Here is a 24,342-nt window from a genome sequence, read left to right as displayed (position 1 = left end):
ACCTAACATAAAATTTTGTAGGACTTCAATGCAGCCGGATTCCACTGCATGTAAATCAGAGACTATTTATGTGCTCTCATTAAATGAACAGCTTATTTCCCTGACAAGAGCAAAAAGTGGTAAAATAAAGTTAATTTTCTGTTTGATTCATTGAATGGTATTTATCTTGAATTCCATTTTACCCCTTATATATCTTTCACAAAGATATTCATACTATGTATTCTTTCATGCCTATAGGTTTAATACTGACTGGTCTAGGGCAAAACACTCATGTCACCTGAGGCTGTATTGCATGGTTACCCATGCAACAAAGCCTCGTGATGTCACAGTGTCAACAAAATTACAATTTCCTCGGTAAAATTTTAACATTTTTTTCACAAACTTGCCTGCATGGTTGTGCTAAAGAATATGCAAACAACAGAATTTGTGTTGAAAATATCATGTTATCGTTCATGTATGGAAAATTTTCTTCGAATTTATTTCAAAATGGCGGGATATTATAGCTGTAAAATTGCAATAAAATGTTGAGGTATGAAAGAAAAATACTCTTTCATAAGAGGGTATGAAGGATAGGGATATTCTACCTTTGGGATCACAAAATGTTGCAAAACACTCAGCAAGCCTCGGGTTTTACTACATTTTGTGACCCTCTGGTAGAATATCCTTATCCTTCATATCCACATATGAAAGAGTCTTATATTACTACATGGACACAAATGATGATATACATGAGTTATCTGACCCCTTATATCCACCATTTTTTTTACATTTCATAATCAATATCATTTGTAAGCTCATAGAAATCCGTCCAACACCAGAAATTTATCACAACACTCAAGGTCCTTCAACGAATCCAGAACTACAGTGCCGTGCCAAAAGTATTCGGTCACAATGGCGGTATGTTAACGTCGTGTCAATAACATTGCTGAAAATGGCCTTGGCATTCATTGTAAACGTCACTGATGATGATGTGCGTCATTTTTTGGTTTGCGCATGGCGTCATGTTACGTCACACATTTTTTTTTTATGTCGTCTGCTTTCTGTTTTTTTCCCGTGGACGTGTATTGCCAAGATGGGCCGAAAAGGAAAAGAACTATCAATGGGCGTTAAAAATATGATCGTAGGGATGTTTAGGAGTGGATATTTACGACGAAAGATAGGTAAGATGTTAAAAATACCCAAGTCCATAGTTATTAACATTGTTAACAAATTTTGTACATGATGTTCAGTGGAAAACAGGCCGAGAAACGGACGACCAAAGTTAGTGAATTTGCGGGATTATCGTTCTTTGGAGAGGATTGTTAAAAACAATAGGAGGGATTCCCTTACTGATGTTACCATTAAATACAATGAGCAAAGTAATGTTTCGACTTCTAAAAGAACACTTCAGCAACATCTGAGCCAACATGGGTATACCAGGTGTGTTTCTCTAGGAAGAAACTTGTCGTGAAGCAGAGTAACCGAACTAAGAGACTTGCTTGGTGTAGAGAAAAGCGGAGATGGACAATATATAATTGGAAGCGAGTTATTTTCTCAGATGAAAGCAAAATAGTTATTGGACAGGACCACAGAGTTTATATATGGAGAAAGCGAGGTGAAGGATTGCGACCGGATCTTGTGCAGCCGCGTAATACCCAAAACAAACTTGAGGTTATGATTTGGGGGTGCATTTGTTGGAACGGTGTGGGGGACATTAGCTCGAGTGGAAGGAAATATTATTGCTGCAAAATATCAGGAGGTTTTGGAGGAAAATCTTTGGCCAGTTCTTGCCAGACATTTCCTACTGGTGGCTTTTTTTTTCCAAGACGACAATGCCCCAGTTCACCGTGCGAGGTCCACCCAAAACTACATCGCCCAGAACGGAATTAATGGAATGAGTTGGCCCACTCAATCACCAGATTTAAACATAATTGAAAATCTTTGGTTATTAATAAAAAGAAAACTTCAGTTTCGAGTAGCAGCTGTGAAATCGGCAAATGACTTGTTCTCCGAGATTCAGAGGATTTGGACGGAGATCACACCTTGCTACATTCACAGCTTGTACAACACGATCCCTAAACGAATTTTAAACGTAATCAGATTGAAAGGACATCTTACAAAAATACTGAAGGTAAGTGTGTAATATACCGTTGCAATCAACTGTTTAGTATATAAGTAAAATTAATTTGGAATTCGTTTCGTTTTTACCGTCATGTAAACACGCCGCCATTGTGACCGAATACTTTTGGCATGGTACTGTACTTCAACTGTGTCAAAAATTGAAAGGAATGTTGGAGCACTTTTAGTAAAAACTGGGAATTAATTCTACACATTTCCATTGTATCAGGAGAAATCTGTCGAACTTTTTCTAATTTCAGCCGCCTCATAATCAGGAATCAGTGCTGCCACCTTTTCTCTCATCTCAGCTCGCCTTTTCTCACGTTCGATTTCTTTCTTTCGTGTTAACGGGTAATCTTTGATAGCATGGAATGCTTTCTTCAACAGAAATCTGAAAATAAAAGTCAATACACATAAATCAACAGAACACAACTTTATGTAAACATAAAAAAGGAGTTTGATATATCTAGGTTTTTTTTCAGAGAAGACACTGGCTGCCTTTGCACTTTTAATACTCTTAATGACAAGAAAACTCAATAATATTTACCTGGGTTATTCATTTAATATTAAGCTTATTTCCAAAATCATGCATTTCCACTGCTCTTGCAACATGCACTTCAGAAAATCATCAAATATCACTGTCAATATGCTGAAACATGTGGAATTCTTTGAATCTATCAAATTCTATTAATGATAAAATTAAACTAATTTAAAATAATTGCAATAGTCTAGAGTATATGTGCTGCATGTCATGTATATGCTAAATCTTTCAGAGAATAATTTTCATCTTCATGGTACTGATTTCCTACACTTAGCCAGGAAAGTATCAAGTCAATGTTTTTTTTTTTACCAAGCACTGATACATTGAATCAATGTGTAGGTTGTATTACCTTGTGTAGTGGTCTGTAGCCAGCTGGGTATTCTCTACTGCCCTATCCCTCTCTACTTGCGTGTACTCATGCCACGCTTGGAAGACCTTACACTTGGTGTTACGTTCATGAATCCTCCGTGCACGCCCTTCCATAATTGTTGTGTGGTGTTTGAACTAAAACAACAAGAAAATTACAATAAAAAAATACAGAAAGTAAAGTTTGATGTCTTTAGACTAGTAATTTAAAGACTGCCAAACCACTGTTATAAGAATATAATTTGTTATACAAATAATACAGTCATCTTGCAGGAACATTGATGGGAAATGAAAAGTACTATGTTACAACCACAGATTTGGTGTAAGCATGTTCATTATAAACATGTTTCAGTTTAAATATTTGTCAACTTATAGATATCTTTCATGGTAGAATGCATATAACACGCATGTAGACATGCACAACCAGAAATTTTTAAAATATAATTAAATTAAGTAAAAAAAAAAATCTTTAAATCAGAAGGATCGTTATAATTATACAATGTACTTCCACAAAAGTGAAATATATCTTACATATGTATACCTCTGTCAATAAGCCTTCAATGTCATTCAATAAAGAAAGAAAAATTACAACTCAATAATAATTATGATCTTGTTGATAAAGAGGCATGGTTTTCTCTTAATTTTCAAGGAGGTATACTGATTACTTAGAATAAAGATTTAGAAAGTTTGTAAGACATAAATGTCGTCTGGGCATGTATATATGGGACGAGACAGTTTGGTTTGGTCTGATTAAATTATGTTCTAATAGCAATGAAGATGATTTAAAGGTATGCTAGGTTTATTGGTAGAGTACCCAGAGAAAAATTATCAACCAGTACCTAATAACTGCCAGACATGGGATTCAAACTTGCAACCCAAATGCGGAAGACTTGTGAGAGATCTTAACCACTTTGCCACCGCAGCCCTTCTACAGGACAGACAAAGACTTGATTAACTCTAATCAGTCCCGTCCTTTTTGATGAAGTTTGAATGGTAGTATAACTTACATTTCTCCAGTTTGAAAAGAAGTGACGGATGAGGAAGTATTTATACATCTGGTCTGCCATAGCCTCCTTCTGGTGAATAATGTCCTTGACATTGGATTGCCAGGTCAGCAAAGCTTGTCTGTAAAACATCCGACCACATTAATCAGAAACATAGACAACCTATCTTTCTACAACAATCTCTTTATCAACACAAGACTTTTTAATTGGTATCGTATTAAATGATTTTGCTACTTTAACAAACTGATGCTAAGAATCTCACTTAATTTTAATTCTCCACATACACGTTAAGATTCTATTTATAACATTTGGCAGTGTAAGATTCTGTTTATCATATTTGACAGTGTAAGATTCTGTTTATCATATTTGACAATATAATGTAAGATTCTGTTTATCACATTTTGCAAATAAAGCTTCTGTTTATCTTATTTGGCAGTGTAAAATTCTGTTTATCATATTTGACAGTGTAAGACTCTGTTTATTACATATGACAATATAATGTAAGATTCTGTTTATCACATTTAGCAGTGTAAGAATCTATTTATCACATTTGGCAGTATGATATTCTGTTTATCACATTTGGCAGTGTAAGATTTTGTTATCACATTTGGCAGTGTAAGATTCTGTTTATCATATTTAGCAATGTAAAGATTCTGTTCATCACTTTTGGCAGTGTGAGATTCTCTTTATCATTTTTGGCAATGTAAGATTCTGTTTATCATATTTGACAATTATGTAAGATTCTGTTTATCATATTTGACAGTGATATTCTGTTTGTCAAATTTGGTAGTTTGATATTCTGTTCATCACATTTGGCAGTGTAAGATTCTGTTTATCGCATTAGCAGTGTAAGATTCTGTTTATCATATAGGTTTTATGAACAAGACTAATGTTATACATCAGCGATCTTTTTTCAATCCACATTGCAACTTTATAGACTGATACATATAAAGTACATTATATTGTGGAACCTTTTGGCATCAAAACACATTACAAATGCATGACATAGTTAATATTCTTAACATATGATTTATGTAATGTCCATCTCTACTCTAATACAATGTTAGTAGTTCTGACACATATAAAGTTTTGTTTGTGATGAGTAGCTACCTTTTAAGTGCATTGTTGTAATGCTGAACAGCCTTATTCTTGTTTCTCCGTGCCATTTCGACAAGTTTCTGGAATGGACCTAAACATCTGAACTTCAGAGTAGCTCGTAGATAATGGGTGTCAGCTTTTTTGGCAAGTTCTTTCATTTGCTGCTCCCTCTGCTGCTTCTGGATTTCTTTCTGGAAAAGACAAATAAGCATGACCATCAGATTCAAAAACAAGCTCTAACTTTTTGAAGATTTTTTAATGCAATAATGCATCAATTTTGTGAATTTTCAAAACAAAAAATAATAACAGATTGCTATATAATATTAATTTTTGGGACTAAAACTTTGAACAGTAATAAGAGTTAATTAGCTTGAACTTTGACCTCCAGGAAGCAAAGATATCAACAGGCCTTTGATTCCTGTGATGAGCTCTCCAGGTCCTTAACTGAAGGAAATTCCTTAGGAAAGCGATATTTATCTAATAGATGTAAAAGAAGAATTTTTTTTTTAAAGAAGCCTTCTTCTTTTATTAGTAAGCTAACAGATAAATTCAGTTAAATAATTAATTTTAAGTTAAGGAATGTAAAGCCCTGATATCTGACGTAAGTAGTCCAATTCTTCTGACTTTGAATATTTAACTGAATACAAACTTCTGATCTTCAAATTAGCCATTCTCCATTAATATGATGTACCTGTATACTAGCCAGCTATCTTTCTAAATACTTTGTATACATCTACAGCCTGTATATATAAACATATGATTGGGTTGTGTAGTGGTTAAGCCACATGCCTTTCACCTAGCCAGCCGGGGTTAAATCCCAGGCACAGACGTGAACAGGTCAAGGGTCATCTACCCAATCATGTGGGTTTTCTCCGGGCACTTTGGTTTCCCCCCCAAGACTAAGACCCCTCGTGTGCTTACATCCGGGCCATCAAAAGTGATTTGTGTAAGTTGTATAACTTGTTTCGTAATCAATGTAAAATAAATAAAGTTTATATCTATATGTAAAAACAGCATTATTTTTAGTTACGGTAGTATTTTGTTAATCAATTCATATCTATAGGTACAAAGCTAAAATATCTCTATTAAATATATGTTTGTTGGTTCATGTTGTTGTTACCTCTTTTTCCAGCCGTTTCTTTTCTCGATGTGCAGCGATGCGAGCCTTTTTCTCATCTGCATCCCGTTGTAACAGCATTTCCTCTTCAGCCTTGAGGCGTTTCTAAAGGTAATCCAAAAACAAACACAAGTTAATTTTCATACTTTGTGTGTTCCAATTACCTCCCTTGTTCCTTGAAATCCCTCTGACCATTGTGGGTATACAATCAGAAATGCGAAAGAATACTAGAGCACATCTCTTCATCTCCATGTCTATGTAACATTGATTAAGCATGGTAATGTGAGAAATACGAAAGTACAGCTACTCCAATGACAGATGAATGGGAACATGTCATGGTATGAGAGTAATAGTCAAGCTGATTATCGAAGGCAAATTTTTTATTCAATTGTTGATCAAAGATCCACTGGTCCACAGCGGTGACCTACTTTTAAAAATAACACAATAACACACTTCCCTAACTAACAAAGAAGTATTATAAAATATAATATATCACCAATTCCAACCATCCATAGAGTATTCTACACCTCACCTAAACTTCTTGTTACAGTAATAACTGTAGGTTCTAATTACACAATCTATGAAATCTATGAGGAATAATTACTGTATATATTAATAATTTTTGTTGGTTTCAATTTTTTCTAATTTTTTCTTTTTTTTCTCCATGAGCAGCATTAGGTCTGGGCTGTTTTCATTTATTCGGAACAATCTGTTCAACAGTTTGTAACAGTCTTTATTTCAGGTATAAATCCTGACAGACCTGCAGTTTTTGATACAGGCCTGTGAGGGCTTTGTCAAGGCTCGTCTGAAAACATTTATATAAAATGACCAGGTTCTTCATAAACAACTAGGTCTTACCAGACAAACCCTATAATCGAACGGTCATCTGACTCAAGGCACAAAATAACAAAGTCACAGTATAAAGTTTTGGTTAACGATTAATATAAACAATACAAGGAACTCCTTAGTTGAATATGTAAGTTTCTGAAATAGGTAAATGTCATTTGTTGAACAAACTTGGTAGCCCTTCATCCATATATGAATGTAACCCATTCAAGGATTAATATGAGGAGGAGTCAGATTTTAAAGCCAAATTTCAGCAAAGCTCCCATTTTGGACCTCCACCGTACTATCCCCATGGGTCTTAGCTCGGTCCTTTATAAAATATGATTGTCCTCACCTAAAGTTACCCCTTCTGAATCAATTAACACCCCTATAGACCAATTTTCATTGAGATCGGAGACTGCAACCTGAAAACAGGACGTGGGCCAGCGGCCATCTTGGAATACTAAAATCTTTACGAAAATGTTTGTTTGTTGTTCGGCATCAATTAACACCCCTATATACCAATTTTCATTGAGATCGGAGATTGAAACCTTAAAACAGGAAGTGGGCCAGCGGCCATCTAGGAATACCAAAATCTTTACAAAAATGTTTGCATGTTGTTCAGCATCAATTAAAACCCCTATAAACCAATTTTCATTGAGATCGGAGACCGAAACCTGAAAACAGGACGTGGGCCAGCTAAAATTAAGAAAATTAGCCCTTTTGGGGCCCCACCCCTCAGCCCCTAGGGGTCGGACCAGACTCATTTATATAAAATATGATTGCCCTTCCCCAATAATGTTTCACACCAAATGTGGATGAAACCCATCCAAGGAGGAGTAGGATTTTAAAGCTAAAATTAAGAAAATTTGCCCTTTTGGGTCCCCGCCCCTCTGAGCCTAGGGTGCGGACCAGGCTCATTTATATAAAATATGATTGTCCTTCCTCAATGATGTTTAACACCAAATGAAGATGAAATCAATCCAAGGATGAAGGAGGAGTAGGATTTTAAAGCTAATATTAAGAAAATTTACCCTTTTGGGGCCCCACCCCTCAGCCCCTTGAGGTCAGACCAATGTCATTTATATAAAATATGATTGTCCTTCCCCAATGATGTTTCACACCAAATATGGATGAAATCCATCCAAGGATGAAGGAGGAGTAGGATTTTAAAGCTTATATTAAGAAAATTTGCACTTTTGGGGCCCCACCCCTCAGCCCCTTGAGGTCAGACCAATGTCATTTATATAAAATATGATTGTTCTTCCCCAATAATGTTTCTCACCAAATATGGATGAAATTCATCCAAGGATGAAGGCGGAGTAGGATTTTAAAGCTAAAATTAAGAAAATTTGCCCTTTTGGGGCCCCGCCCCTCTGACCCTAGAGGTCGGACCAAGCTCATTTATATAAAATATGATTGTCCTTCCCTAATGAAGTTTCACACCAAACATGGATGAAATCAACCTAAGAATGAAGGAGGAGTAGGATTTTAAAGCTTAAATTAAGAAAATTTGCCCTTTTGGGGCCCCACCCCTCAGCCCCTAGGGGTCGGACCAGGCTCATTTATATAAAATATGATTGTCCTTCCCCAATAATGTTTCAAACCAAATATGGATGAAATCCATCCAAGGATGAAGAAGGAGTAGGCTTTTGTATAAAAAGTCTTACGCACGATGCACGGCGGACGGCGGACGACGACGGACAAAACACGATGACAATAGGTCATCCTGACCTTCGGTCAGATGACCTAAACTTCGGTCAGATGACCTAAAAATGACCCTGGTCAGCACCTTAAATATAGAGGTCAAGGTCAAACATGATAAAAACATGAAAGGTTTACAATAAAAGCTCCCATTTTGTTACTATAAATAGAATAAAACAGCCTGTTGTAATCTTACCAGAGTTTCCTCCTCTGCTATCCTCCTCTTCTCTTCTCTCTCGGCCTTCAGACGAGCGCGCTCTGCTGCTCGGGATTCCATATCTAGTAACATTATGAAACTCTGATAAGGACTCCACAACACGGCATGCAATACTAACAGTTACTGTAGTAAAAAGTATTAGGGTCCGACCATTTGATTAAAATACTTAGTATACTTAGTTTTACTTAGTATAAGTCTCACAGCTGATAATGAAATACATTACTGACAGACCTTGCTTTGAGTGATAAAAGGACTTAACAGACTGTTTTGAATTGACTAAGATAAGAACTTTAATATGTCTAGTCCAACATTTCTATCAATATTTGAATTTTCTTTTAATTCTAGTTTACCACTGCAAGTAAATGCTAAAGACATCATGTGAAGGTAACCTTTTTTTATCAGAATAGCACCATGTAGCAGTTGTTCATTGAATAAGAACCTGGAAAAAGTTTTCAACATAACACAGAATTAACAAAACCAAAATGATAAACTATTATACTTACTTTTTAAAACTTTCAAGTATTTTGTGTTGCTGCTTTTATTTGTTGCAGTACTACTAGTAGATGTGACCTCTGACCTTGGTGTAACCTCTGACTTTGCTGTAACCTCTGACCTTGCTGTGACCTCTGACTGTTCTGAGATCTCTGATCTTTGTGTTAGGAGCTCCGAAGTGTTGCTGGAGATAAAAAATGAATTACATATTAATCTAGAATATAAAATAACTGGTGATCATTTTACGAGGCGTTCAGGTTCAGGATAAAAAAAAAAAAGAAGAAAAAAACTCCAGAAAAAAGTAATCAGCACTAGATATTTTAATCAAATCAAAATAAATATGATTTTTAAGATCTTTTGTCATTTGTGCTTTAAGGGATTTATTAACTGATTCTAATTAGAGGAGTCTGTAAAATTACCTATTTGTGTCCCCAGCTTTGATCTCTTGATAATCTCCTTTATTTACTTTGTTGTTCTGTTGTTTACTTTGATGTGTTGTTGTTTTACTGTTGTTTGGACCTTGCGGTGATGTTATCCTCTCTGCCAGTTGTCGTTGTGTACTTCCCTGCTGTTCTAATACCTGTTTCCGTTGGTTAAACTGTAGTTCCTCAATAAGTTGTTGCTGTTCTTTAAGCTGTCTTTGTTGTTCCTCGAGAATGCGCTGCTGTGCATTATGGCGATTCTCAAAGCTATTTGGCATGTACTTCCTATTCATCCATGGTTGTGTTCCAAACCGATTCCGGATTTTTTGGTCTGAGTGATGTTCTCCCTTGCCATCACCACCTCCAAGTCCAGCGATTTCGTCTGTGGTCAGCTGTAGGTGCTTTTTGGTGATCTGCCACGCTTCAGTGGGAATCCTATTTTGCTCCAAGGGCCTCTTTCCAGAAGTAGATTCTGCTATAGTTGACACATCACTTCTTGAGGTCAAAGGTCGACGTTGATTGTTCTCAAATAATGCATCCTTAAATAAATGGCGGCAACAATAACATGCATATATTAATATATATTTACATACAGACTCTGTCAATTGTTTTTCTGAAGATGCACAGTCATTCTTTACGAGATTATCTAATCTTTGTTTAAATTTCTATTTCCCATATATAAAATAAATTTATGTCAAGAGACTAAGCAATACAGACATAAATACACAGGTACTTGATACCAGAAATTAAATGATATTTTTATACATTATATAACAATTTAAAATGTACCCCATCCAACAAATATATGTTTAATATAAGCTTCATTTCATATATATGTACAGGTACAGTATAATAAATAGCCATATACTCACAACTTCGAGATTGGTTGCCTTGACGGCCTGTTCAGATCTGTCTGTATTATTGCCTTCTGAGAGTTTCCCCTTAGCAGCTGCTTCCAATAAAGCAGCCATTTTGTTGCGTGTTTTTTCCTGAGCCTGCTCCATCTCTTTTCTCTCCAGTTCCATTTTAATCCATAGTTGCCAGGCAACAAAATATTTCCTTAGTAACCAAGATCTGTAGTGTGTCTCTGCTGCCTGAGCTTTCCTACAGAAAACAGAAAATCTCACCTACATAATATGTAGAAGTTGTAACAAATAGAAACAACTTTAATTTGAACTAGAACTGTCACCACAGAGGACGACTAATACTCCCTGCTGCACAAATTTAGTAATAACTCCATTAGTAGGGAACATTGCAGAACCCTATATAGTTTACTCGACTCCCCTTTATGTCAGGGTTCTGTGTACGAAATTTTATCAAAATCTGTAAAGTACAAAATTGTAGTTTAGAAGGAGTTCGCCAGACAAAGTTGTGTCTAGCTAGAGACAGACAGACAGACGGACAACCCGATTCCAGTATACCCCCCCCCCCTCACCTTAAACTTTTTTGCAGGGGTCCAAAAATGTTTAACTTGAAAAAACATGACTTTATACAGTTAGAATAAAGTGAAAAATTTGCATTTTCTGCTTGATTTACCAATCATTAATTATAGAATATTATAGAAAATTATAACATTTACATAAAAACTTACCTGTGTGTTTGTATGACAGATATTTCATGCTGTTTTGTCTCTCTGTCCATTCGCCGTGTGCGTATATAGGCCTTCCATGCATTCCAGGCCTGAAGGAGAAGTTTCCAGTCATGGATGGCCTTCGCTCTGCCGATCTGTAGACGTCGTTGAAGTACGATGTTATACCAGGCAGAGAAATGACGCTGGAGACTCTGAAGTGAAACATTTCTTGTAATAAATACTTAGTCTAACAGTTTGTAATAATTGTGCAGTAATATAAGTTTGCCTTTCTAGACAAGGTTAGACAGTCACAGTATGCAGTAGTGGCTAACAATGGAGGCTAAAAGTGACTCGTTTAGTTGAATTAAAGTTGTAAGCTTCAAATATATATATGATGTCCTGATATCAATCCATGTAATATCAGAATTGGTCCAATCACATGCTTTGATATGTGTAATTCATCAAATAGTTAAAAGAGATAATCAACTTTATATTAATGCTATACTGGGACCCAACCAGAAGTCATGATTGTGTGCATATTCTACTATGCATACAGATTTCCGGATGTCTGGAGCTGTTGATGTATACTTCATGACAGCGTTGTTTTTCTTATGTGGAAACAAAGTGTTTCCTCAGAAGCGAACAATGAAAACTTTCCGAAATCACGACTGTTTTCCTTCATGACAACTGGTAGGGTCCCATTAGGTTAGCTGCCTCCTGTGGGTATCTTTAGCAGTATACCTTTAGGTTAGCTGCCTCTTGTGGGTAACTTTAGCAGTATACCATTTATAGGTTAGCTGCCTCCTGTGTGTTACTTTTAATTAGCATTATACATTTAGTATAGGTTAGCTGCCTCTTGTGGGTAACTTTAGCAGTATACCTTTATAGGTTAGCTGCCTCTTGTGAGTTACTTTAGCAGTATACCTTTATAGGTTAGCTGCCTCCTGTGGGTAACTTTAGCAGTATACCTTTATAGAATACCTTTAGGTTAGCTGCCTCCTGTGGGTAACTTTAGCAGAATACCTTTAGGTTAGCTGCCTCCTGTGGGTAACTTTAGCAGAATACCTTTAGGTTAGCTGCCTCCTGTGGGTAACTTTAGCAGGATATACCTTTAGGTTAGCTGCCTCCTGTGGGTAACTTTAGCAGAATACCTTTATAGGTTAGTTTCCACCTGTGGGTAACTTTAGCAGTATACCTTTATAGGTTAGCTGCCTCCTGTGGGTAACTTTAGCAGTATACCTTTATAGGTTAGCTGCCTCCTGTGGGTAACTTTAGCAGTATACCTTTAGGTTAGCTGCCTCCTGTGGGTAACTGTAGCAGTATACCTTTAGGTTAGCTGCCTCCTTTCTTGTCTCTATTTGCCCCAATTTCATCATGATCTTTCTCCTTCTCTCCTCCTCTGCTCGGTCTCGACTCTCTTTCTCTTGCCTTGTTTTTTCCTCCTCTTGGTCGACCAACACTGTTGCTTTATTCAGTGTTTCTTCCTGGTTTTTTCTCTGCCTGTAGAGTTATATTCATTACAACATATATATTTACATATGCCCATATATAGTCAACGGGAGGGGAGTTGCGTTCAAATGAGCGTAATCACAATGACGTATAAATACAAACGCAGCAGGTTCAAACTACCTCTAGTTCACGCCTCGATAAGATTTTGCGTCTTAAGTTGACGGATTTAAAATTAACAATAAAGAGTTTTTATTAGATCCAATTAAATAATTATGTATTTGACATGAAAACAAAAGATGTGTTCAAGCATTGTAACGGTAATAAACAACAAAATGAATCATTGGTCGGAGCTACAACCGGAGGGCTTTCCTCAGGAATGTTCGGGAAATTCCATAGTAACGTCGGTATACATGTGTGTACGGTCACTCATCTCACCTAAATATACAGAACATCTGATTGTCTGTGAACAATTCTGAGAGCGTCTAAGCGAACAATAGGTTAACAGATCACATACAGGTTTCAGAAAAAACCATTACAGGTGGCCTATCCGAAACAGTATCACCAGCTTTACTCCCATCTTTGCATTCAAAATAGGCATACACACAGGCAAACACTTGTCTATCCTCCGTACAATAAAATAAAGGTCATGTCTACGATGAATTTAGTCTATATTGCATTCGTATACCAATACATACTTGACAAACATTCAGCAGCTCAACAAATATACCATCAATTGGCTATATATCATTGTAACTTTCCTCGGTTGAAAATTAGATATGGAGGCTCGCTCCATTTCAGACTCTAGACTGAACTACAGAAACCTGATAACCTCATTTTTTCTATGACTGTGCATTTATTAAGAACACCATTTGAACTTTTAAATATAATATTGAAGTAATATGTGTAAATACTATTTTTACACATCATGCACCAGAGTAATGAGACCATTGATCCTACCTAGATCTCTGCTCCTCAAACTGGCGTCTCTCTTCCTGCATATCCTTGCGTATTCTGGCCATTTCTTTCCTTATTTCCATCTCCTCCTTCTTTGCTTTGGCCAATTTGTTCTTTTCCTCCTGAAAAATAATAACAAACAACATTATAATCATTAGATATAGGTAGTGTTTTGTTACATATTATTAACTCTAATAATTATCATATTGTGATTTGAAGTCTTTGTTTGAAACTAGGCCGCTGTCAGACATGTTGATTGCAATTTTATTTGTCTTTTCCATGGGAAATTTGATTTATCACAGGCTCTTACCACATTCTTATTAATGCTAAAATTATATCATTAACATGAAATTTACAAATAAACACACTAAAAGTTTGACCCTAAATGACCCTGGCTGTCAATGTGTCACCAAAAGTAAACAATCAAATCAACAGTACCTGTAGTACAATCTGCTTGGCTTTGTGATGGGCATCCTTTTTCGCTTGTTGTTCCTTTTTCTTTTTATTCAGCTCTTGTTCACGTTTCTTTCTGTTTTCTTTCACCTGTGTTCAACAAGAAAATAAACACTAACTCATACACATCAAATTAACATTATAGTTGGGGTTTTTTCACAACTGATTAAATATACCGTATTCGCTGTAAGTAGCGCCCTGGGCACTTAAAAATTGAAACAAAAGGACGCTTATTAGTGAACCAAAATCTAGGTTATGGACGAAAAAAATCAGCAATATTTTAACTCTTTCTGTACTCATGACAAAATAATCTGTAAACATGCATATGTTTTTTAACTGATGAGACACATTACGTGTATTATTTCATGATACACATGTAAAAGTTCATGAAATATGGGACACAATGCTTACGTTTGAGGCATCACATGGTAAAAAACATTGAGAAATTCATGGAATGGGGGCGTTTACACAACTTCACCTCATCTCCAGAAAAGAGGACGAGTGCTTAAAGGGGTGCTAATTACGGCGGATACGGTGTTGTTCCTGTGTTTATTAAACTGTGTACCTGTTTGTGTCGGAGTTCCATCTTTGAGCGAGGATCAGGCTTGTTAAAATCTTCAAAGCCCAAATCATTAGTGATGTTATCCTTGACAAATTTCTTACTAAGCATGTGTTGTACAATGGATTCCACAGCTGTGTCCTCGTCCTGCTCGGCAAGGAAAGCATATGGGTCGTCATCTGTTAATGTTAGAATATTGATGTTTATGTTTTAAGTTGATAATGATGACAATTAATAAATGTAAAAAGAATATATATCTGTCAATAAAAAAAGATGCAATTTCATAACATAATGTTGTAAAACAGACTAAAAACTCTGTCCCATGAGGTTACTAGGTATGCAAGTTAAAGACATTTCTCTTGAGCTGTCGCTAATTTAAATTTTACCTCATTACTAAATCTGAAGGTGGGATATCCCTATCCTTCATATACATCATACATAAAGGTCCTTTCTTTCATATCACTTTTTATCATTAAAACAACTTTTGTGTTGAAAATATGATGTGTTCAACTCAAGGGTTCAGCTTTTGAGGACAGCATTAATTAAATGATATCACAATGCATTAACTCTGATAAATAACATCTGCTGAAAGGGTTGATTGAACCTGGCCAGGCACTTAAGGCATTCAACCTGTTACCAAATTTGAATAAATTCGGTTAATATCTATTACAGTTATTGTACGGAAGTGGCAGAAACTGACTTTTTGTATTTAAGCAAAGGGCCATAACTCCGCTAAATAAGGTCCATAAACAGTCGCGATCGAACTTGGCCCAGCCCTTAAAGCATTAAGCCTTGTCAGCAAGTTTGAATAATATCGATTTACATCTGTAACAGTTATTCCACGGAAAGGAAGTGTTACAGACAGACAGACGGACGGACAGACAGACGGACAAATCCAAATTAATATCCCCAATTTCGGAAAAAGCGAGGGATAATAAAAATGTATCATGCATCTGTTTATTAACCAGGACCGACAAATCTAAAGAGAAAACTCCCAGCATTTTACTGTAATACAGGATAATGTTGACAGTGGTACAGACCGTTGATGGTTGGGCGAGGTTTCACTAGGCCCTGTTCCTCATAGTTGTTTTGTAGAAGGTGATCCCACTCTCGTTTAACGTCTGATTGGACCGTCCGTCTCTGGTACAAATCATCCGCCAAATCTTCGTCACCCTCGTCATGTAACTGGACCTTTTCATCCATCCACTGAGACAGGAGATCCTGGGCTAAAGGAGAGATGGACATCAGCAATTAAATTTAAACAGTTAATTAGCTAGTTTAATCCCCAACATGACTCTGCATATTGATAGATTTTACTCTTTTATTATCAACCATATAATTTTGTCAGTGTTTGTTTTTGACTCAGATATCTACTTAAATGACTGAGGAAACCGATTGTTGAAAGGTATTGCCTATTATTACACATGTAGTGATAACCAAATTCTATAAATTCCAGGTCGATGGTGCCTTTTGTAACAATTCTAAGAACATTTTTAGTGCAAAAATTACATTACTACATCTAATCATAACACATAACAATTAACACTTATAATTTTGATTTCTCGTCAATTAGAAAAAATAATTAAGATGCATAATATATAATTGTGAAGAGAGAAGTGAATTTAGTATATTTGATTTCAAGGTCCCTACAGAACAGTTTGAGGCACTATAAACAGTGAAAGGGTGCTTAATTATCAACATATATACAACATTCTGATGTATTTCCTAACCATTTTTATCTACAGTAGGATTATGTCTTGGTAATGGAAACAGTCATACTTTTGTAATTTCCTGATGTACCTAAATTTATTTGGTTTGGTTTTATCAGTTTAATTTCTTATTTTCAGCAAGAGTCTTTAAGAACATGGCAGAATTATGGGTGGAGGTAAGCCAGAATACCCCAAGAAAAACCTCCGACCAGCAGTAAGTACCTTGCAACTGCCCTACATTGGGAATCAAACTCACAAACCCAGGGGTAGATGGCTTATGGTAATATGTCAGGACATCTTAACCACTTGGCCACTATGGCCCCTGTAAGAATATGAAATAAGCCATAAAAAGTAACAGAGATACTTTATCTACCATTACTAGCTTACCTTCAGTTAAAGCAGCATCATGTTCCCTGAGTTGACTCACAGATTTCAAGGAAGCCACCTTTCCTTGTGATTTTCCAGATGATTTTGAATTTGATCCAAAAACCTTTTGTGCCGCTCTATCTGAAGCAGCCTCAACTGTCTAATAATAAGTAAACTGTGCATTAATTGTTCAATTATTGTTTTCAGATACGTTTAAAAAAAATAATGTTTGAAGAAAATTGTTTTTATCAAATATGTGGGTTTTTTTTAGGTGCAAACCTTCATATAAAATAAATATTCACCATTTAATATTAAACAATCAGTTTATACCAATTAATATAAGTATACAACATAAAAACTAAAGAGATAGATAAAAAAGGCTATATAAAATACAACATCCTTGATATACCATATACAACTTTAAAAAAATACCTTGATCCAGTCTTGTATGTCATTGTTTGTAGTCACTTTCTGAAAAAAAAATTCCAAACATTATTTTGAAAGTGTCATCTTAATTTTAAGACATGCAAAATAATTTGTTCTATAACTAATTACTTTATAAAGAAAACAGGCAACACCAGGTGCTAGGGATGCAGGACATGTACTCACACACACTTTAACATACGGCACACACGTACATGTAGCACAGATACCATACATCGGCACACACGTACATGTAGCACAGATACCATACATCGTTACACACATACATGTAGAACAGATACAATACATCAGCACACACATACATGTAGCATATCATAGATCGGCACACACATACATGTAGCACAGATACCATACATCGTTACACACATACATGTAGCACACAGATAACATACATCGGTACACACATACATGTAGCACAGATACCATACATCGTTACACACATACATGTAGAACACAGATACAATACATCAGCACACACATACATGTAGCATATCATAGATCGGCACACACATACATGTAGCACAGATACCATACATCGGCACACACGTACATGTAGCACAGATACCATACATCGGCACACACACGTACATGTAGCACAGATACCATACATCGGCACACACGTACATGTAGCACAGATACCATACATCGTTACACACGTACATGTAGCACAGATACCATACATCGGCACACACATACATGTAGCACAGATACCATACATCGGTACACACATACATGCAGCATATCATACATCGGCACACACGTACATGTAGCACAGATACCATACATCGGCACACACGTACATGTAGCACAGATACCATACATCGGTACACACGTACATGTAGCACAGATACCATACATCGGCACACACGTACATGTAGCACAGATACCATACATCGGTACACACGTACATGTAGCATATCATACATCGGCACACACATACAGTTAGCACAGATACCATACATCGGCACACACGTACATGTAGCACAGATACCATACATCGGCACACACGTACATGTAGCACAGATACCATACATCGGCACACACGTACATGTAGCACAGATACCATACATCGGCACACACGTACATGTAGCACAGATACCATACATCGGTACACACATACATGTAGCACAGATACCATACATCGGCACACACGTACATGTAGCACAGATACCATACATCGGTACACACGTACATGTAGCACAGATACCATACATCGGCACACACGTACATGTAGCACAGATACCATACATCGGTACACACGTACATGTAGCACAGATACCATACATCGGCACACACATACATGTAGCACAGATACCATACATCGGCACACACGTACATGTAGCACAGACACCATACATCGGCACACACGTACATGTAGCACAGATACCATACATCGGTACACACGTACATGTAGCACAGACACCATACATTGGCACACACGTACATGTAGCACAGATACCATACATTGGTACACACATACATGTAGCACAGATACCATACATCGTCCACACGTACATGCACAGATACCAAACATCTTATTATTATTTTTCTTAAGTTTTAAATTAGTTAACTTCTAAATGCCTAAAGAGGAATAGCTATACTGTTGTAGTGGAAAAAATATCACCTTCTGACTTACTGTTGTAGTCAGAAGGTACTTTTCCACTACAACAGTAGCTAAAAGAGGAAGTACAACACTGTTTGATATGGTTAACCAAGTGACAAAAGTACAGAGCATGTGGAAGATTAGATGTTGATGCATGCATGCTTGTTCCTTGCATCAGATGAGTCTTAAGCATCGATCATTTCTCAAAAATCAACAGCCAGGATTATACAATTTAACCCTGTTAATACAGGACAGACCAAAAAAATTGTATGTATGTTTCAGGTTATGAAAAAAAAAGGGTATGTTGGTTGAATTTTTTTGATATTTTTTTTTTTTTTTAGGCAGGATGAGAGAGTGGTTTAGTTAGTTGCTTTATTACTACATTACGAAGTAATTTGTCTTTCACCTTTTACTTCTCATTACCGTCATGGGAAAGCTTCACCTATCACGTGATACCCGTTAACGTTTGTGCAGTACTAGTATCTCCAGTGGTGATGGAATGTCACTCTTTGTCATCTTCCAACTGAAACTAAGTTAGAGCGGGACGTCATCGTACATCATCAATCAATCACCAATGGATATAATAGTCCCTCTCAAACGTTATCAGGTAACCGTATCACGTGGTACCTGAATCGTTCCCATTGATTATCTGGATAACTTAAAGCATGTATAAAAATCTCAGTTGAAAACTTCACACACAACATTTTATGATATATACTGTATACAGTACTGTACATAATGATAAAAATGTGCAAATTGAGTGGAACTATATACATTTGTATATATGATATGGAATTGAATGTATATGTATATGTTGTCTAGCACTGTATATGCATTATCAATTCAATGAATGCATGGAGAATTTGGAAAACACAAACTGGATAAAATTTATGCTATAAATACAATTGTACAACAGGTCCGGTTGCACACATTATAGTGGGCGAATGTAAACAAACAATTGAGGTCTGGTCACGTTTTTCTCTCGCAGTATGAAAGCATGGATGACGAAACATGTAAGTCTGTGATATGAATAATGTTTGCCTACTTGTTCATTTGCATGCAACTTTTTAAAAATTCCATCGTTGCAATTATTTAGCATCCATTATCACTAGCCAGGGCTCGACATTAACTTTTTAAAGTACTTGCCCAGTTGGGCAGGTGGTTACAGAAACCTACCTGCCCGACTGTAAATTTGACTATAAATTTTGTCAAAAACCAACACTTTGTTTTTTAGTTTATCTTTTTATTCACTTAACACAATGTAAACCAAAGAAGTTTTATATTTTGGTATTGCCACAGTCACATATTCATGTTTGGTATTGCCACAGTAGTCACTTATTCAAACACTGGCCGTCTCATCCTCTCACCACCATGCCACCACAGAGAAAGAGCCCTTTCTGCATTGTAATCCTCTAACGTTGAGCCAGAAATGGATATACCCATCAAGTAGTTCAGCATCTCAATGGTTAAGGTTGCTCTCCAGTCTGATTTTATCCGCGCCATGGCAGAGAATCCTCTCTCACAAACTGAACTGGATACAGGCACACACAGCACAATTTCAACTAAACATCAGTATGTTGTGAAACCTTTGCTCTAGGTTTGGAGTAGTGAACAGTCTTTGGTACATACTTTGTATGGTGGTACCTGCAGGTTGCTTACGAAGATGTGTTTTTTAATGCAGCCCACTCTGTGTTTTTTAGAACGTTTGTGTCACAACCTACATGATCAAGAATGTCATTGAAATATGTACACAGAGCATCTATATCATCTTCCCCATATACAGCTAATTCTTCCTGCGATTGTGGATGATTGACAGGAAAGAATATAGTTCATGGACTTCAGAAGATCATTCTTTGTGTCATCAACTCTTCTGCTGATGTGACATAGCACAGCATCAATCAATGCATTCTCCTGGTTCTTGATGGTGTTTTTCTGGAACATTACTTTGTTTCAGCTTCACACCTTTGAAAGTCATTTCTTGGTCGACTTCCCCAATGAAATTCTGCAAATGTTCACCTGGCCGTTGCGTTAGACCTACAAGCTGCAAGCATGCCGTTTCTGTAGCTTCTAGTGAATCTGGTAGTGTACAGCCCTCCTTTTGATATTCAAGTGACAGAACACTTAACACATGCAGAACATCTTTCAAAAAGTACATGAATCTCATCAGTCTGTATGATGTTAAGTGAGTCAGAATGAACTTTGCTCTGCCTTGGACTTCTGCTGTACCTTTTCTGCTCTCCACAGTATTTTCAAAGTGTGTAACAATGACCTCGTAGCTCTCAGTCAGATTCTTTAAGGCGTTCCGAAGATGGGCCATCCACCTTGTTCCCTTCAAATTGCCGGGTTTCAAATACTTTTGATCCATCATTTCAGCCAGACTCTTTAGTTCTCTTACAGCTTTAGGGGAGTAGTAGTAGTGTTTATGAAGTTTCTGAAGTAAGTCCTTAAGCTTAAGGAATTCTGAGGCATCTTTAGTTTTCATAGCATCAAGTGCTCCAAGTTCTAAGCGATGAGCTAGGCAATGCACTGTCACAAGATGTGGGGCATGCTCTTTCAAACGTGTGGCCACACTGTTTGTTTTACCAATATTTACACTTGCACCGTCAGAACCCATTCCAATCAACTTTTCTTTCCAACCAGGACAAGTCTCTGTCATAGCTTTATCAATTGCTGTGAAAACTCCCTCAGCATGGGCATGTTCAACTGCCTCCAACTTCACATAAACATCTGTTGCCAGTCCATCTTCAAGAAGTCTAGCATAAATTACTTCATTTTCACTGGTGCTGACATCTGTAGCTCCATCAAACATAATGGAAATCACCCTGGCATTGTTTATTTCTTGATGAGTTCTGGTAAATGAATCTTCATGAATAAATTTGATGAACCTGTAACAAAATGAATTGTTTTGAATGTCAATATTAAGTTTTTTTTTCAATAATTCATTAAACATTTTAAGATAATTCTTAAAATATTATCAATTTACTTTGTCTTTGATAAAACGTTAATCTCCATAATTAGAAAATTAATCACATTACTATCATGTAATTAAATAATTGTTATTTGGTTATCTCAAACTAATCAAACAATTCAGTTAACATTAATCAATATGATAATATGTATATATATATATACATAACTCTATAAATATCTTTAATTTATTATAGTATTTTTTTTTATCTGTTCATGATTTTATAAAAAAAAATGCTGCCTGAAAAGTTTTTAATTACCTTCTACAAGCTTGATCTGACTGATAGGATTGGGGTAGGGTGATGCCATTTTTCGCTTGTAGTTTGATAGTGTTGGACCGATTCTCGATTTTAATCGATGATCGATCGATTATGATTTTTCCAAAGACTATCGATTATGAAAGGTAATAATCGATTATTAAAATGGGAGATAACTCATGCTTATCTTATACTGTTCTGAACCTTTATTATGATATATATCAGGGCAAAATCACATCAAAATATTTTAAACATCATAGATACTCAAGAATTTGAATTAAAAAAAATACTTCTTCATGACTGTTCGTTCAGTGGATATCTTTTTAAAATTCTTCAGAAAAACTAAAAGGTGAAATATATAAATATAGAAGAGCTTTCTATAAATAGTATCCGATTATAAAATCGATAATTAGTAAATTGTCCTAAACCGATGATCGATTACCATTTTACAACCGATTCCCAACACTATAGTTTGAGAATAGATGGATACATTGTAAATGGCAATTCATTCTTTGCAACAAAATATGCAGTATTGAAACAGGCAATAAGCTGATCGTGTTGTTTCTCATTTAGAGCCTTAATTGCATGGTCCATTGGTCCAATAACACCCGGTGGGCTTGATAACTAGCTCGAGCAGCTGGCCTTCTGACCCCAGTCAAACGATCCCCCTGCAACGGTTTCTATACAGCTGTCTCCTTTGAAATTTGTCTGCACAGACATTTTATTCTTAGTTTGGTATCTAATCACCGATGATTTATGGTAGGAGCTTGTGTCATGGCTAATGATATTTTGCAGTCGGAAACTATCTGTGCCATCAATAAATGACCTATTAGCAGACGACTCTGGAGAGTCTTTGCACGGCTGACAGAACATCTTTCCAGAATCTTCATCGTAGGATAGCCATTCATAATCGTCTTTCCATTTAGGGATAAACTTTCGTTTTCTACCTTTCTCATAATTTTGATTTTGTTCTTCTCTTTCTTTTTTAGTTGGTGGGCCAGACTTATCAAACCTTTGCCGAAGCCAAACGAAAACAAATCTCTCTTGGCCATGCTGTTGTGTCAGCAAAGCGCTTGAAACATCCTATTTACAAACATTTCATTGAATGTTATGAATAACAATAAACAAATGTTTGGTTTCATTTTAATGTTTTTATTTATGCATTGCCCAAATGCTAACAGCAATAGTTCTAAAAAAATAAAGAAAATTACCATATGCAAGTTCCAATATGCAATATATAGTCAAAAAGCACATAGTCAAATAAACTTAAGAATTAACACTTAGTACTTTGCATTTTGAGGTCAGCATAGAAAACTGAAAAATATTGTGATATATTGTGATATTTCCACTGAAAAGGTGATATATCGCGATACAGTTTTCTGTTGGCGATATCCAGCACTAGCAAAAAGTGCTATAGTCAGCTCATAAAAACAATATATGTGGCATATTTCAAATGGGAAATATTGATTGTATATCTTTTTCATGAGAACATGAGGATGAATAGATGCGAGTACCAAAAATGCAACGATGAATTTTTTAAAAATCACCAGAAATTATTTTGGATGACAAAAATAATTTGTTTTGCCTATTCCCATGATTCGTCATACAATTTTTGATGTGTACGCTGATTTTGTGACCAGGTATGTGATTTTTGTTTACACTTGTCCACTATACGTATTGTCAGATTTAGCTACTAGGTCCTATATAGTCAAATCTATATATCGAGCCAGATTTAGCGTGCTACCGGACCTGTACTCAATTCTCGCCATCGCATATGTACTTGTATGATCATAGACGAAATTTGAGACATTTGTTTTTGTGGAAATCAGCATGGTAATGTCTTTTATCAGAAGACGGCTTTATTGACTAGATTTGCGTGGAAATTTATTGGTACTCGGCGAGAATTGGTCGCCTGCCAGTACAATGTAGATTAGCTCTCACTAATTGTTTTCTGCAATTTTTGCGTATTTCGTCAGCTACCTGAGATCTGGAGTAGAGTCGTGTGTCACTTTGGGGTTTCCATCTGTAAAGGCCACGTTTATGGCTATCTCCATCCATGGTTTTGTCGACGCTGAACCTAGTTAATCACAATGTAAACAATCAGCATGGGAGCAGCCATGTTTAAACA

At 36.2% G+C, this 24,342-nt stretch overlaps 1 protein-coding gene across 1 annotated transcript; it reads right to left on the bottom strand.

Annotated features, from left to right (window-relative positions):
* Positions 1-467: 467 nt before the first annotated feature.
* Positions 468-24,334, bottom strand: LOC138317402 (coiled-coil domain-containing protein 191-like). The gene is made up of 18 exons (XM_069259037.1): positions 24,195-24,334; positions 17,376-17,414; positions 16,965-17,103; positions 15,909-16,094; positions 14,875-15,047; positions 14,295-14,399; positions 13,860-13,978; positions 12,779-12,953; positions 11,475-11,665; positions 10,756-10,987; positions 9,881-10,422; positions 9,473-9,645; positions 8,949-9,031; positions 6,227-6,328; positions 5,119-5,297; positions 4,012-4,129; positions 2,988-3,142; positions 468-2,488 (listed from the first exon to the last, which is right to left on the bottom strand). The coding sequence occupies exons 1-18, from the start codon at positions 24,270-24,272 to the stop codon at positions 2,323-2,325; spliced, it is 2,955 nt and encodes a 984-aa protein (XP_069115138.1). The 5' UTR covers positions 24,273-24,334; the 3' UTR covers positions 468-2,322.
* Positions 24,335-24,342: the final 8 nt, after the last annotated feature.

The sequence above is a fragment of the Argopecten irradians genome, chromosome 3 (genome assembly GCF_041381155.1).
Source record: "Argopecten irradians isolate NY chromosome 3, Ai_NY, whole genome shotgun sequence".
NCBI lineage: Eukaryota > Metazoa > Mollusca > Bivalvia > Pectinida > Pectinidae > Argopecten > Argopecten irradians.
The sequence above is the reverse complement of the archived record's forward strand: the minus strand, read 5'-3'. Positions and strand labels throughout refer to the sequence as shown.

Coding starts and splice junctions, on each gene's coding strand:
- LOC138317402 (XM_069259037.1), bottom strand. CDS start 24,272: ATGGATGGAGATAGCCATAAACGTGGCCTTTACAGATGGAAACCCCAA. Junction 15,048..15,908: donor ACCTCGCCCAACCATCAACG/GTCTGTACCACT, acceptor TAACATTAACAG/ATGACGACCCATATGCTTTC. Junction 10,988..11,474: donor TCTGTCATACAAACACACAG/GTAAGTTTTTAT, acceptor TGTTTTCTGTAG/GAAAGCTCAGGCAGCAGAGA.